Here is a 16,634-nt window from a genome sequence, read left to right on the forward strand (position 1 = left end):
ATAAAAAATGAGAAAGTTTTTAAGAGCTGAGGTGGATTGATGGAGGGGAGAGTTTCTAAGAGCAGGAGTACGGGGAATCCCAGTCATGTGTGTTTGCTAATTGGCCTTACCCAAAGCAACAGTAAACTTTCTCTCACCCTCATGACAGGAGGTAGCAGTACAACTTGGTGTAAGGCAGCTACCCAAGTTAGGCTCCTATGCTCCCACAGAGACTGAGAAATAAGGACTATCTTCCTTGATGAGGACATTTGGAAGGGGTGTCTCCCAGGTCCTTGAGAAAGCTGGTCCTGGGCTGCAAAACTGGCAAGAGGCTTTAACATTTTTTATATCTCAAAAGGACAGAGAAAAAATATAGTAAGTTATCTAAAATAAATGCTCTGAGAAAAGGGAAGGTAGGGCCGTCTGAGGTTAGACTTTCTGGATTCTGTAAGGGCCAAGGTGAGGGGGAGGCCTGGGGCCTAGAGGCAGAAAGAAGCCTGTCTAAAGTTTTGTCAAGCTGAGGCAAATGTCAAGGCCATCTTGATGAGTACTCAGTGTTAATAGAAACATTTAATAAATAAAAATATCAAATCAAATGTGTAACTAGCAGTAGAGGTAATGTGCCACATTTTGTTACTGTCAACGTGCAATTGTCAATTTATCCCACGAAAAACAGGCATTCTTTTTCCTTATGTTTATCTACCTTGCTCTCACTCTTTAGACAAGGAGTAGGCAATCTAAAGTCCACAGCCAAACTCAGCCCATAGATTTTGTTTTTAAAACAGTTTTATCAGAGCACAGCCATGCTATTATGTTTACTTAGTATCTACAGCTGCTTACGCACTAGGAATGTAGAAATGAGTAGCCGTGACAGACACCATAGGACCCGTAAAGCTGAAAATACTTACTCTCTGGCCTTTACAAAAAAAAAAAAAATGCTGACCTCTGCTTCAGACAATTTGCAATGTGAGCAGGGGCTTTGTCCCACTGTCTTATAAGTATGATGGGATCCAAATTCACCTGCAAGTCACTGGATACCAAAAAAGTATCCAAATATATTTGTTATTGTTATTGTTTACTTAAGTTAAAAAGGTAATAGAAAAATGAAAGTAATAAGTTGAAGGATCTATGATTCTTCTCTTTTAAACTACCATACATTTACCATTTTTTCTGTAGTAACACGGTTGTGCTTCTCAGAATATCAGAAACACGGAGATGAAGAAATCTGACATCAGCTCACAGAGATATTCTGGAATAAATTGAACTTGATCCTTTCTTTTACTGGGATTCTTTCCAGAAGATTTTTTTGTTTTTGTGGGGTTTTTTTAAACATAGTTCTCTTGGCAGAACAGTTCATTCACTTTAGACTATTAAATCATAGTTACATTTTAATTGTAATCAAATTTTATACTAGTTGCTCTCATGAGTTCTATAGCCATTGACACGGGACAGAGCAGACAGCAGTCACAGACTTCATCATGGCTGCCCAGTTGCAAAATAGGTTGCCTCAAAAGGAATGAGCTCCCAGAGACTGGATGAAGATGGTGGAAGAGTAGGATATGGCTCTCACCTTCTCCCACAAATACATCAAAATTACATCTACATGTGGAACCGTTCTCACAGAACATCTATTGAACGCTGGCAGAAGACCTCAGACTCCCAAAAGGGCAAGAAAATCTCCACATAACTGGGTAGAACAAAAGAAAAAAGGAAAAAAGAGAGAGAGAGAGAGAGAGAGAGAGAGAGAGGAATCAGGACGGGACCTGCACCCCAGAGAGAAAGCCGTGAAAGAGGGAAGGTTTGCGTACCCTGGGAAGTCCCCTCACTTGCAGGGCAATCAGCCAGGGCAGAGGGGGAGATTTGGAGCCTCAGAGGAGAGCACAGTAACTGCTTCTTTGTTTTTCTTTTGTGAATCTATTTTATGATTTTCATTTGTGGCTACCCTGTTTTTCAAGTATGTTAACCCCTTTCTATATCTGCTTGCTTTAGACTGATAGTCATATAGGCTCAAACACATTCTAAAAAAAAAGAATTTACATGCACATTCTTAAAAAAAATCTACATTTTCCATTTTATTACTCTCCTTCCACACATTTTATGATTTTGATGTTCTTTTTTACATCTTCATGTTTATCCTTTTGCTGTTCCATGTGTTTATCATTGCTTTCACAGTATTTTTTTTCTTTAATCATCTGTATATTGGCTAATTTAAGTGATTTACTTTCCAATTGTGATTTCCTCCTTCCTATATCTGCTTGTTTCTTTTCTATTTAGAGAAGAACTTCTTCGATCCAAAAGATCGAAGAGGAGGGACCACTCTCAAAGACATTTTATGAAGCCACCGTCACACTGATACCAAAACCAGACAAAGATACCACTGAAAAAGAAAATTACAGGCCAATATCTTTGATGACTATAGATGCAAAAATTCTCAACAAAATATTAGCAAATCAAGTCCAACAGCACATAAAAAAGATCATACACCACGATCAAGTGGGATTCACCCCAAGTTCACAAGGATGGTTCAACATATGCAAATTAATCAATGTAATACACCACATTAGCAAAAGAAAAGTCAAAAACAACATGATCATCTCAATAGATACAGAAAAAACATTTGACAAAATTCAATATCCATTCATGGTAAAAATGCTTACAAAAGTGGGTATAGAGGGAACATATCTCAACATAATAAAAACTATTTATGACAAACCCACAACCAATATAACACTCAATGGTGAAAAGCTGAAAGCCATCCTGCTAAAATCTGGAACAAGACAAGGATGCCCACTCTTACCACTTCTATTCAACGTAGTATTGGAAGTCCTAGTCACAGCAATCAGACAAGAAAAAGAAATAAAAGGTATCCAAATTGGAAGGGAAGAGGTAAAATTGTCACTATATGCAGATGACATGATACTATATATAGAAAACCCTAAGGACTCCACACAAAAACTACTAGATCTAATATATGAATTCAGCAAAGTGGCAGGATACAAGATTAACATTCAGAAATCAGTTGTATTTTTTTACACTAACAATGAAATACCAGACAGGGAATGTAAAAAAAAAAAAAAAAAAAAAACCTTTTAAAATCACACCAAAAAAATAAAATGCCTAGGAATAAAGCCCGACCAAGGAGGTGAAAGACTTATATGCTGAGAATATTAAAACATTAATAAAGGAAATAAAAGAGGATTTAAAGAAATGGAAAGATATCCCATGCTCTTGGATTGGAAGATTTAATATTGTTAAAATGGCAATACTGGGCTTCCCTGGTGGCGCAGTGGTTGAGAATCCGCCCGCCGATGCGGGAGACACGGGTTCGTGCCCTGGTCCGGGAAGATCCCACATGCCGCGGAGCAACTGAGCCCCGTGAGCCATGGCCGCTAGGCCTGCGCGTCCGGAGCCTGTGCTCCGCAACGGGAGAGGCCACAACAGTGAGAGGCCCGCATACCGCAAAAAAAAAAAAAAAAAAAAAAAAAATGGCAATACTACCCAAAGCGATCTACAGATTTAATGCGATCCCTATCAAAATACCCATGATATTTTTCACAGGAGTAGAACAAATAATCCAAAAATTTATATGGAACTATAAAAGACCCAGAATTGCCAAAAGAAATCCTGAGGAAAAAAAACAAAGCAGGAGGCATAACTCTCCCAGACATCAGACAATACTACAAAGCTTCAGTAATCAAAACAGTGTGGTATTGGTACAAAAACAGGTATACGGATCAATGGGGAAAAAAAGTGGAGAGCCCAGAAAAAAACCCACACACCTATGGCCAATTTATCTTCAACAAAGGAGGCAAGAACATAAAATGGGAAAAAGACAGTCTCTTCAGCAATTGGTGCTGGGAAAGTTGGACACATGCATGTAAATCAATGAAGTTAGAACACACCCTCACACCATGCTCAAAAATAAACTCAAAATGACTTAAAGACTTATTTAACATAAGACATAACATGATAAACTTCTATAAGAGAGCACAGGTAAAACATTCTCTGACATAAATCATACCATGTTTTCTTAGGTCAGTCTCCCAAGGCAATAGAAATAAAACCAAAACTAAACAAATGGGACCTAATCAAACTTACAAGCTTTCATGCAGCAAAGGAAACCATACAAAAAATCAAAAAGACAACCTATGGAATGGGAGAAAATATTTGCAAATGATGCGATCAACAAGAGCTTAATCTCCAAAATACACAACTCATATTGTATGCAGCTCATACAACGCAACAACAAAAAAACAAACAACCCAATTGAAAAATAGGCAGAAGACCTTAATAGACGTTTCTCCAAAGATGACATACAGATGGCCAATAGGCACATGAAAAGATGCTCAACATCACTAATTATTAGAGAAATGCAAATCAAAGCTACAATGAGGTACCACCTCACACCAGTCAGAATGGCCATCATTAAAAAGTTTACAAATAACAAATGCTGGAGAGAGTATGGAGAAAAGGGAACGTTCCTACACTGTTGGTGGGAATGTAAGTTGGTGCAGCCACTGTGGAAAACAATATGGAGGTTCCTCAGAAAACTAAAATTAGAACTACCATATGATCCAGCAATCCCACTCCTCGGCATATACCTGGACAAAACTACAATTCAAAAAGATACAAGCACCCCTATGTTCATAGCGGCACTGTTCACAATAGCCAAGACATGAAAACAACCTAAATGTCCACTGACAGATGAATGGATAAAGAAGATGTAGTATGTACATACGATGGAATACTAAAAAAGAATGAAATAATGCCATTTGCAGCAACATGGATGTAACTAGAGATTATAATACTAAGTGAAGTCAGAAAGAGAAAGACAAATACCATATAGTATCACTTATATGTGGAATCTAAAATATGGCACAAAAGAACCTACCTACAAAACAGAAACAGACTCACAGACATAGAGAACAGACTTGTGGTTGCCAAGGGGGAGTGGGAAAGGGAGAGGGGTCAACTGGGAGTTTGGGGTTAGTAGATGCCAACTACTACATTTAGAATGGCTAAACAACAAGGTCCTACTGTATACAGAGAACTATATCCAATCTCCTGGGATAAACCATAATGGAAAAGAAGATTAAAAAGAATGGATATGGATATATGTGTATAACTGAGTCACTTTGCTATACAGCAGAAGTTAGCCCAACATTGTAAATCAAGTATACTTCAATTAAAAGAAAAAGGAGTGAGCTCCCTGTTACTGCAGGTGAGCAAACAAAGGAAAGATAACAACTAGTGAGGGATGCAAAAATGGGGTTTCCTGATTCAGAGGGAGGTTCAATTGGGTGACCTCTAAGTTCCTCTTCATACCTAAGAATCTATAAGCCTTTGTTATTTAGCATTAGGACATTCTGTAAACTGAAAAAGCACACACTATCAGAAAATTTTTAAAAAATCATTCTTACATATGATGTTCTACAAATATGACTGTTGATTAAATTCTCTGAGCAATAAACCTTGAAGATTTTGGTCCAATATATCCATCAAGTTGGCTGAAAATGATTGACTATCTGGGTCAGCATCTATTCTGTTCACATGAAAATATGATTTGATCTCTAATATGAAAGAATAGTCCTAATATATGTACATAGTTTACATATTATACATGGTTTATATCTGAACAGAATGCACTTATAAACTTAGACCAGGTTTCAAAAGGTAAACTCTGGACAAGTAATATAACCCCATTCTAAATCCTTAATGAAACTCCTCATTAAGGGGTGTGTTTCTGTATGGCTCACTTCTACAGGATCACATTTACTGTAGTGTTTGGGTTCTATGGGTGGTCAATAAATCTTGGTTTCACCAAATTAGCAGCACTGAGAAAAATATAGGAAGGAAGGATATAGTCTAAAGTTATGGTCAACAACGTAAGGACTCTAGATGTGTCTCTGATGCTAACAGGCTTTGTAACCTTGGACGACTCACTTTAATCATCAGGCTTTAGTTTTCTCAGATATCAAGTAAGGCATTGGTTCTCTAACTTCAGAGTGTACAAGAATCGCGTGTTGGGCATATTAAAACACAGATCGCTGGGCCTCACCTTTAGAGTTTCTGATTCAATAGGTCTGAAGTAAGGTAGAAATTTTACATTTCTAAGTTCCCAGGTGCTGCTAATGCTGCTAGTCAAAGAACAGCACGTGGGAATGGAATAAGAATTGGGAAGATGATGGTAGTGAGTTACCAAATTCTTAATACTTTATAGCTGTAATAGAGAAAGTAGCCAGCATCCAATCAATTACATCCAAAATGTAACTGTCATTTTAATCAAAATTTCATTTGATTTAAAAGAAGGAAAATGAACACTCTTTCTATTCCCCCTTTGGATTTCAACAGAGATTTTGATCATGTAAATGTTCTGTAATACTTACGTCATAGCTTGATAAATGGATTCAATCCCATAACGCATGGCAAATTCATCAACTATTTCTTGGGAGGCATCATCAAAGAAAACCTTCCAGGCTTCATCTCCTTTGACCTCTGGGATTTTTACTCCACCATTAGATTTCACTTCAGTCAAGTAATGGAACAAATTCTAAAAGTAAGTGGTTTTCAAATGTTCAGTTTTTTCAGATTAGGCCAGATATATTCAACTGTAACTTTCGGTAAATTATACTTATAATTGCATCTAATGTTTCATCAGCATCTATCAACAATACAAATGTCTCAGATTTTCGTTCTAACATACCTCATCTTTATACAAATTCCGATTTTATTTCTAAGTTTATACAGAATCAATGATTTAAGTGTTTCCAGATATACCAAATCATTTTAGAAGGAAGTAAATGTTTTTTCATGTAAACATTTCTACATGCTGAAACATCTTTTGCATTCATGGGCTCTGAGTAAATTATAAAGTTCTGGATGAATAATGTGTTTTGGCTATGTTAATACAGAATCTAGGTATGCAAATAAGACTAAAGGACTTTGGTTGCAAAATGGTATGAGTCATGACAATGAATTCAGGTTGAAAATAAATATTTTTAGAATTTTGTAATAAAAAACATCACTACAAAGAATTCCTTTCTGCTTTGAAGAAGTTAAGAAACTGCTGCATGGATGCAGCCTGGGTCACTGAAGAACCCTTTCTTGGATTTCACTTCTTTTTGTGTCTTGGACCAACAGAAAAGACTCTGAAAAGCAAAGCGTGATGCTGTTCCTGTGATCCTAAATCTCTGCCCACATTTTAAGGCCAATATTGGCTCCCCATCCTGCCAGTTCAAGGGATTTATTGGTATTGGTCTAAAACCTGAACCATCTTTCTTGATGGATTATTACTGGCTAGACTGTAGTCAGGAAATTAAGGCTTGGTTCTATATCTAATGACTGTATAATGTGTAAATGACTTAACTATTGTTCCTCATTTCCTTCTTTAGTAAAATGGAGGTGAAAATAATTACATATATACATTTTCATAGATATATTTAGAAAAAATAATGTACAAAGAGCAAAGATTCTCCCAGCTATCATTTTCTTCTTAGGAAGGTACTTCCTCTGTACCCTCTGAACATGGGAAAAGGCATATTCCTAGCTTCACTTCATATTTTTTGATACATGGGATGTGTCATTTGTATCAGGGAAAAGCTCTGGTGACATGTCTAACTAAGTTCTCAGTTGCAAAGCATCCAATAATAAAAGCCCAAGATTATCTGTCTGTGCATTTACGCTGAGGCACAAATGGGAACTGATGAATCTGCCCTTTTGACTCAAATTGGGTGGTCTCTACCTCTCTCTAAGCAAACCAGGCTCCTTCTTTTGGGTAGTATATTCTCTACTATCCATGGATGGAAAACTACATTCTGATACTTGCCACCCAGATGTGTTTGTGTAAAGGGTAGTTAAAATGGAGGAGGCTTCAGTATGTATAAAGCCCTCTGTTGTACTCAGAAAAAGAAAGACAAAATTACTGCTAATTACATTGGCTCCCCCAAAGCCATTGCTACAATGTCTGAATTTTTATATTTAATAGACAATACTCCTAATTTAATCTTCAAAAAAATCTGAACACTTACTCAGAATTCTCAAAAACTATCATGATTTGGATCCTCTCCTCCATTACTATATACTTAAAATGCTTCCAAAATATCATGACTTATTTGTTCAATGAATGCTTTCTAATATTCTTCTTCCTCCCTGGAAGAACGGTAATTTAATTTGGCCTATTTGTTCATTATCATTGTATTGCCTCATTAATTAAAACCCGCCTCATATGTTTGTTCTAAATCTCATTCAAAGACAACCAGCTCTCTCTTCAGTGGGTAATACATAGGCTATGTGATACCCTAGCACATCACTTGCCATGGTATAGAGTAAGAACTTCAGGGACAATTTTACAAACCTAATTCAATTCTATTTTTAAAACAAATATTTTGTTGCATGATCCATAAACAATACAATCTTTCCTAGGTTTTGTTATTAATACAATTCAATTTACTTACCTCATGTAAACATGTATATTGTAAATGATACGGAGCAACCTTCTCCTCTCCTTTTATTTCCACATTGATTTTCAATCGAATGGCCCCAGACACAGCTGATTTATCTGTCCGTTTCTCTGATAAAGCAAAAAGTAATTGGTCAGTCATTTTTGACATCATGTTTCTTATACAAGTTCTCGAAAGCTCTAAAAAAGGGCTTATATTGCTAAAAGCCATTTTTCTAGATCAGGTTTGATTAACCATAATGATTCTGCTAAATACAATTTAAAATAATGTGCCTAATATGTCACTGGGATTGTCAAACTGTGATATATATATATTTCAAATAGAAAAGCTCAATCAGAAGACCCTACCATTCTGATATAAATTTCTGTGTACTAGATCAGTTTATACAATGAAATTAATTATTTGGGCAATTAAAAGCAAAATAACTAAAAGAAAAAATTAATCAGGAAAGTATTTTATCTAAAAGCCCCACTCTTTCTTTCTGTCCTTGAAAAAATGAGTCAAAGCTCTAACAAAAACATTTGTTGTTAGGTTTCTTTGTCAGTGATTCATGAAAACCTATAGTCTACAGCCTGTGTTTACTTATGTGTTAGATTCACTCTTTCTTTGAATGGAATCAGTATGTAGCCAATTCAGTCTAATAATGTGTGTGTAAGTGTATGCACGTGTGTCTAATATGAACTGAGTTGTAGCTTTGAGAGAAAGAAAAGCATAGTCACAAAATTCCTAGGGTGTGAATGTAGGTAGGAGACCTATGTCTAATACGTACTTCCCTGATGAAACACATAAAGAAGCAAGCTGACCCATCTCAAAAACAAAAGATAAAGAGATAGAGTGACACAAAGTCAGTGGTGAAGACTTCTTTAATTGCCCCTCTTTCTAAGCATAACTGTATTTTTAGCCAAATAAGATACAGTTAAATCATATAGTCCACTTTCTTCTTGTGGAATGTCTGATGACTTTCATTGTTAATATTTAATAGTCATTGTGTTGTGACGATTCTTTCCTTAGGACTGCCAGGAACTTGAGAGTTTCTCCTATTGGCTGGGAGATCGTTGATTCTCAACAAATGCTGAAGTTCTCTGCTGAAGCCAAGAGAAAGTCAAGTCCTGAGTCCTTTTTGTCACAGACCTTTTCCTGGAATCACAGGGGAACATTTTAACTACCATCAACACAATGGATCCATGGGACACAGGCTCTGCTTAGATGCCTAGGACTTTTGGCCGAGTCCTCCTCTGAGTGGTGGAATGAATTCTAAGTAATGAGGAAGGAGGAACATTGTACAAAGAATGAAAATATGGTACCTAATGGGGATGGAACCCACTGTGGGATTTTATACAAAGCTAAGACCTGTTCTCTCTCTTTCTAAAGGTTAAACATCAGCAATGACAGCACAAATGTATGAACTGAGGATGAGCAGGCAAAGGTGTCCTTGTTTGTTGCATCATGTTTTTCTGTCCATAGACTGAAGGACAGTTTCTGCACAGAGCTGGGTGGCAGATTTTATTAAAAGCACATTCAAATTCTTTTACAAACTAAATATACCCTTGTACGTTTTGTCAAAAGAATAATTTGAGGAATTTCTGTTCTGAATTCTAACTCCCTCAATTCAAGAACATGTTAACTTACTGCAAAAAAAAACCAACCAAACAAAAAACTCACATACGCAAGCCTCTTTAATTAAAACACAACTTGTGAGTATTGTGCAGAGTTAATGCCCTGAAGTTTATTTACCTTGCCTAACATCTCTGTTTTCATATATAAAGTTATTTAATAGTATAAACAAGATACAGGAGGATTATCATTATAAGTGAAGCAAAAACTCTATGCCAATAATGGAGAAGCACCAATTTTCTTTAAAAATTTCCTCAAAATAAAATATTTTTTGATAATGAGTTTTTAGTCTAGCTTGAATCATCTATGTTCAGATAAGTTATATATCTCTTCTTCTTTAAATTATTATATAATTCAGATCTTCATTAATTTTGTGGCCTTACCCCTTTACTTTGCCAAATATTACATTACTTGAAGTACACAGGTTTTTAAAAACTCAAAAGCACTCTTTAATTTGCTAAGATAAGTTGGTATCCTAAATGGAAACACTTCATAATCCTAGGAGTATGTAAACCTTTCTTAGATTCACAACCAGACCTTAAAAATTTAATTAAAACATTTCAGATGATATGATAAAGCCATTTTGAATCATGTCCTTTACAGAAAATGAGGCGATCCATATATATTTACTTAAGTCAGCACTGAAGATTCTAGCTTATTATTCAATTGTAGTAAAAGTCAAATTAAAACTTATCTTTATTCAATTCTTGGTTCCATAATAAAATTCCATTTTAAAATCATGCCAATTAAACATATTCTTAATATCTTCATCATCAAAATAAGCAGAAGTCCACATGTGTATCTGGCTTTGCCTGCTAAAGCCTACTTTTATATCATCTTTGAAAAATATCCAAAATACACTTTTCCTTTATTGCCAAAATTCATTAAGGGACTAAAAGGAAATAAGTCAGACATTATTAAGTCATAGGTTATTTATTTTCTATACATTTGGCAAAGTTTTCTGAAGCTATATTTTATGAATTAAAAATTCAGAATGGGATATTTTTCTCCTAAAAGACACCCAGTTGATTCCTAGAAAGACTTTTTTCATCTCAAATTTACCAATATCTTTCAATAATACAGAGTTTGAATAATTATCACCTTAATTTCTAATGAAACTAAACTGCCTAAAGTCTGTGAGAACGTTCGAGAAAATCACTGGTTATTTTTACCTGTGTGGGAATATAATACCTTCCACAGATATTCTGGAATTTTATTTAGCATTTTTCAAGTAGATATAAAGACAGTCACCTAAATTGTACCAGACATCCATTTCTCCACTCAGGGTCCTCACTTCTACAATTGTTTGTCCCAGAAAATCATCTGACTCCTTTTTGAAATGTTGCTTCACTCTGGATTTAATGTCATCATCTTCATCCCACACTCTGACTTTGATTCGATCTGTGGAGTTATGGCACTCACTGAAAACAGATGTGGATAAGTTAACAAGCATTGATAACTTCTCTAAATGGCATCTGATGTTAGCAACTTGTTTTAAATCTATCTAAGCCAGAAAGGCATAGTATATTACATAGTAAATAAGATTTCCCACAGACTATTCCACCCATGGGATGTTGCAGGTATCAGGGATATTGAAAAAAAGTTGTGATAGCTAAGTAATGTTAATAAGGGAAAATCCTACCCCACTCCATTCTATTTCCTTTAATTGAACTGGACATAATCAAATATGGATCAGAAATCTCTGGGATATTTTCACTAAGGTATATTTCTTATTTGCAATAGTTATCTACAACAACATGTCCATGCTCAGAAAATTCTGTACCATAAAGATAACTTAATTGCAATGGGTGTTGAGGAAGTGGACATCACAGAGTCCGACTGATAAGCTAAAAATCCCAGTAAGCATGTAAGATATTGTTAAATCATATCATCACATATGGATGCCCAGCATCTCTAAACACTCTCCTTCCATTTTGGCTATATTTCTCCTTAAGTTCCTCGTCTTCTCAAGACAAGCTAGATCAAATACTTTCTTACATTCCTTTGTAGTTACAGTCCAGATATGTGACCTGCATTCAAGCAAGATCTGAACTCAAATTGAGCAAAGCGAGTCACTGACTGTATTGTGGGGATTTGCTCTTTCAGCAACAATGGTGGTGGTCTTTTGTACTTTATTGTAGAGTCTCCAGTATTCAGTCCTGAGGGACAAAGTACTGATCAATGGTGGCAATGGTGTTTTCTCCAAAGAAACCCCATGATATAATTGGACATTGTTTCTGCACAGTAGATTTAGAGGTGGGCATTTGGACCTCTCCAAAAATTCCTGAGTGACCTAAGAGTCTATGAAATAAATTTTTTTTATGTGTAAGTAACTAGAGTAGACTCTGTTGTTTGCAACTAAGAATACTGATCAATGTAATAATTTTTAAAGAATGAAGGGAGCTGCAATAATAGGACTTAAAATGTGGAATTGACACTGTGGAGGAGATGATGAAGGCAGACAGTGAAGATTTAATTACCTCAGGCTCGAAAGCTAATACATTTTGAAATGCAGTAGCGAAACAGCTGTTCAAACTGTTGCTTGCTATACTTTGGAACTGTGACCACATGCCAACTGAAGCTTTATTAGTGTGAATGGTAGGAATAAAATTCAGAATATTGGCATGTGCTTATTAAATCTTGCTGCTTTCAAAAGTGTACTGTGGTAGAGATGCACTCAAACTAGAGCTTTGACAGTCTCTAAGCAGAGATGCAAGGGAGCACAGCTACCTTTACCTACAAGCAGAGGCTCACTCTGCTTGTGTCCTGCAATATAAATTGACTGAGAATATCATAATTTGGTACCTTGCAGAGTTGAGAACAGCCAGCTGCTTCTGTATACAAAATGTATGTATACAAGCAGAGGTTGAGTGCAACTTCAAAAACATACAAAACTGTTGCCCCAGAGTGTTTCAAACACTTTCCTTTAGGAAGTCTCTAAGTGACAATGAAGGGGAACTTAGTGGCAAAGGTCAGATTAATGGTGTTGCACCCTGGCATGCAGTTTTTCAGGGGCTGAGGCAGCAGCCATTAGGTTAAGAGTGAGGAACTGGTCAGAACAAAGGAGTCAGTAGCAACAAGTTACATTTTCCAGGCTGATGTCGTTACTCATAAAATGGTCTTGAAACTCACCTCCTGGAAGCCTGGTAAAATTTCCAGAGCATGGTATTTCCAAATGTGCCTCAGCCTAGCTACAGCTGTATTTAAAGTAATTCCTGGGTCCTTGAACTCACAGTGAAAGGAAATGGACTCCAAGTTGAATCTCTTCCCAGCTAGGAAGACCATTTACCTGGATTTCCTGGGATGGTCCCAATTTATGGTTTTATAGATATGCAATGCCTTTTAATTCTTTTTGGAGCCCTCTTTCTTTTACTTTCATTTTAGTAGGCATTGGCACATTGGTCAAGGAAGGTCTCCCCAGATGTAGAACCAAGGACTTGGAGAAAAAAGATAAAAGAAATTCACCAAGAAAGAAGTACTAGCACCTGCCAGATTGGCTAGCCAAGTAACTACTTCTGCTGCTAGCATCAGGAAGTCCTGAGTAACCCACCCAGCAGGAATCTATATTTGCTATGTACCACCGACAGTCAAATATTTTCTACATTCCCTCTTACTGAAGAAGACTTTTAAAATTGCTATTATCCTATTTTCTTCTCTCTCCACAGTAGTACATTGGGAATGTTAGATGAAGATGACTTGTCTTTAATTTCTGGACCTAAGGATCACAAAGAACCAAACCTGTAGCTGAGGGAGAGATTACCCAAAGATCCTAGACTTCAAGCTAAATACAGTAACTGGATATAATTTGGTGATTACCTGCCTTGGAAGACAGAGGATGAATTCATTTTATTTAAAGTACAGAGAAAGATATAAATATTGTATATAAATACAGAATGCTCAGAGAGGTGGAAGGTGACAGATACAGTAAGTTCATTCACTCAGCAACCTTTTAAGCCCTCCTTCCCTTTCCTGCTTTTGTGAAATATCCCAGTCTCCCTTGCAACTAGAGATGACCACTTGACATAGTTCTGCCAATGAGATATAAGAAAAAAATTTCTGGCCCTGTCTATTCTGTTTTCTTCTTTTATTACTCTGGAACATGCATGTAGAACATCCTTCACTAAAGGTGATAAAACAGGAAGATAGATTTAGCTTCTTTCTTCAATGGAATAATTGAGTTACCAAACTAGCCCTCAAACGCCTATACCTGGAACTCTTGTTGAATGAAATAAATAAATCTCTTTTTGACTAAGCCACAATCATGGCTTAATGTGAAGCTGAATAAAATTCTAATTGAATTAGTGGGAAAATAATTTAAAATCTACCAAGTTCATTTTGTTAGATTATATATTAAACGATTTAAAATGTTTAATTTATTAACTCTTACTATTTTTGTACTTGCTGTTTCATTCCTTAACTATTTAACGTGCTTCACAAACCTTGACTTTTATGAAAATATAAAGGTTTGCAGTTTAGATGGGAAACTGGAGGCTTATGTAGGAAAAATTTTTTTTTGGAAAATTTGACAGAAAGAAATATTTTTACACAGAAGGGAAAAGTCTATCACATAAAATGGAGAGAAAAAGCATACTCCCATTAAATCTTACTCCACTGGATCATTCCCCACCTGATTAATTAGCTAACAAAGACTCCCGGGTTAGTTCACCAGCTTGTTTTTTGGCCTTTCTAAAAGATGAGAATAAGATATTCTACTGCATAAACTCTTTGTAAATAAAATAAGTATTTTTAAAGCCATTTGCTTTGTAGTTTTTTTTTAACTAAAAACAATCTGCATCTTAAAGAGTAGTTCATATGTCTAATTTTGTGTTTTTTCATTGTTAAAGAGAGGAATGGTTTGGTTTCCATGGGAATAAGTTATTTTATTCTTTCCCAAATTAAAGCAAAGCGTTTCCCCTTTCTGGACTCAGAATTATTGTGCGTGTTTGTGTTCTGTTTTTTCTTTATTTTTGTTTTCAATTCACAATACCCTATCTCTGTACAGCCAATCAGTATTTGGCCAATTTTCTTTTGGCAGCCATCCAAAAGACTAATTTCCTTATAATTATTTATTCCAAATTTGCAAATGGTCTCACTGCAAACATTTTTAGATTTAGTTTCCTGGATATGGCTCCAATACATATCTCCTATAATTAAGGCAAAACAAATATAAAAAGCAAATAAAACAAACAAACAAAAACAAACCCCAAACCCACTCCTTACCCAATTTATCAGAGTTTAACCTATTCTGAGAAGGACTGCTTTACCTAGAGAAATATCAATGAATTTCATAAAGCCAATAAAGCCTGATTTCAATGGAACAACGAGCTGTTGCTCAAGCAGTCATCCTCCGATGGGAAGTCATTACAAAAGTAGTGTATGAGCAAATGACCATTCAAAAATGAGAACTGTACCTATAGTCAAGCTAGTTCTAATGAAGCAACTAAAATACATCTCACATGGCAACTATATCAGAAAAAAAGCCAATAGTAAATGATGTTGCCATTAAAAATCATGTTCTTTAAGAGTTTATAAAATTCTAGTTATACATTTTAAGTATAGCAAATGAAATTTCTATAATATTTTAATGCTATTATAGCACATTTTGTTAATAGACACTTTAATAAGAGATATTAAATATATGTTTTTATATACATATATACCCATATGTGTATATATATATATATATATATATATATATATATGCATTGAAACATGCTATAAGGTTATATGTCAAAATATAGGTGGTAAAATTAGTGAAAATTTTTATTTTATTCTTTATATTTTCCTATCACAATCAACAAAATTGTATTTTAAAATATCTAGTAATTGTAAATAATCTCATTTCAACTCAAGCTGGAAGGCAGGGCATTGATTGAGAAAATCATCAGCCAGAAACCTGCAAGAGCCATCCTTAGGCAAAGCAGCAGCAGCCTTTCAAACAGTGATTGAATTCTCTAGTTACAGCTTAATTCCTTAAACTCTGACCCACCAAATGGAAATATGTGAGACACTTGATGTGCACATTTCCTCTCAGTGATTTATTATGAATTATGTAACCCACTTCTATCACAGTATAGGTGTCTTGTTATTGAATCAAGAGCCCTAACCCTATTATCTTTTAATTGTATTATAGTAGAGAGACAAACCCTAAGTTCAAAACCCAGTGCCAGTGCACAGCAACTTTTTCCACTGCATTTATCAAGGACAATTTAATTATGGGAATTAGGATGGAAAACAACTCACTGGTCCTCAACATTTTACTTTTGTTTAAGTTTTTCTGAGGGTATTCTATGTAGTAATTGGACGTTGTAGATCCATTCTATTAATCAATGACATGGAAGACAAAAGAATGAGAATAAGAAATTATATTATTAGAGGCACTTTTGTAAAAGAGAAGGAGCTGAAAAGGAATTCATATGCTGACATTTAAGGATTGGTTGAATGAAGTAGTACTGTAACAGGTCAGAGAACCAAAGGACAAAGTATGATCTTATGAGATACACCAATTTTCCTGCCCCACCTTCCAGCCCCACAATTAGACCATCAATACCTCAAAGTCCTATATACTATTTTTATATCTAA

The 16,634-nt window shown here is 35.5% G+C and overlaps 1 protein-coding gene across 1 annotated transcript in view; it reads right to left on the reverse strand.

Moving 5' to 3' along the window:
• UNC13C (unc-13 homolog C) overlaps positions 1-16,634 on the reverse strand; it is a 607,361-nt gene that overhangs the window by 337,457 nt on the left and 253,270 nt on the right. Inside the window, exons 10-12 of the mRNA XM_059056161.2 lie at positions 11,304-11,473; positions 8,433-8,548; positions 6,366-6,529 (exon numbers count right to left, since the gene is read on the reverse strand). Of these exons, the coding sequence (XP_058912144.1) occupies positions 6,366-6,529; positions 8,433-8,548; positions 11,304-11,473 (450 nt within the window). The remainder of the gene's footprint in view (positions 1-6,365; positions 6,530-8,432; positions 8,549-11,303; positions 11,474-16,634) is intronic.

Source organism: Kogia breviceps, chromosome 3, assembly GCF_026419965.1.
Source record: "Kogia breviceps isolate mKogBre1 chromosome 3, mKogBre1 haplotype 1, whole genome shotgun sequence".
Classification (NCBI taxonomy): domain Eukaryota; kingdom Metazoa; phylum Chordata; class Mammalia; order Artiodactyla; family Physeteridae; genus Kogia; species Kogia breviceps.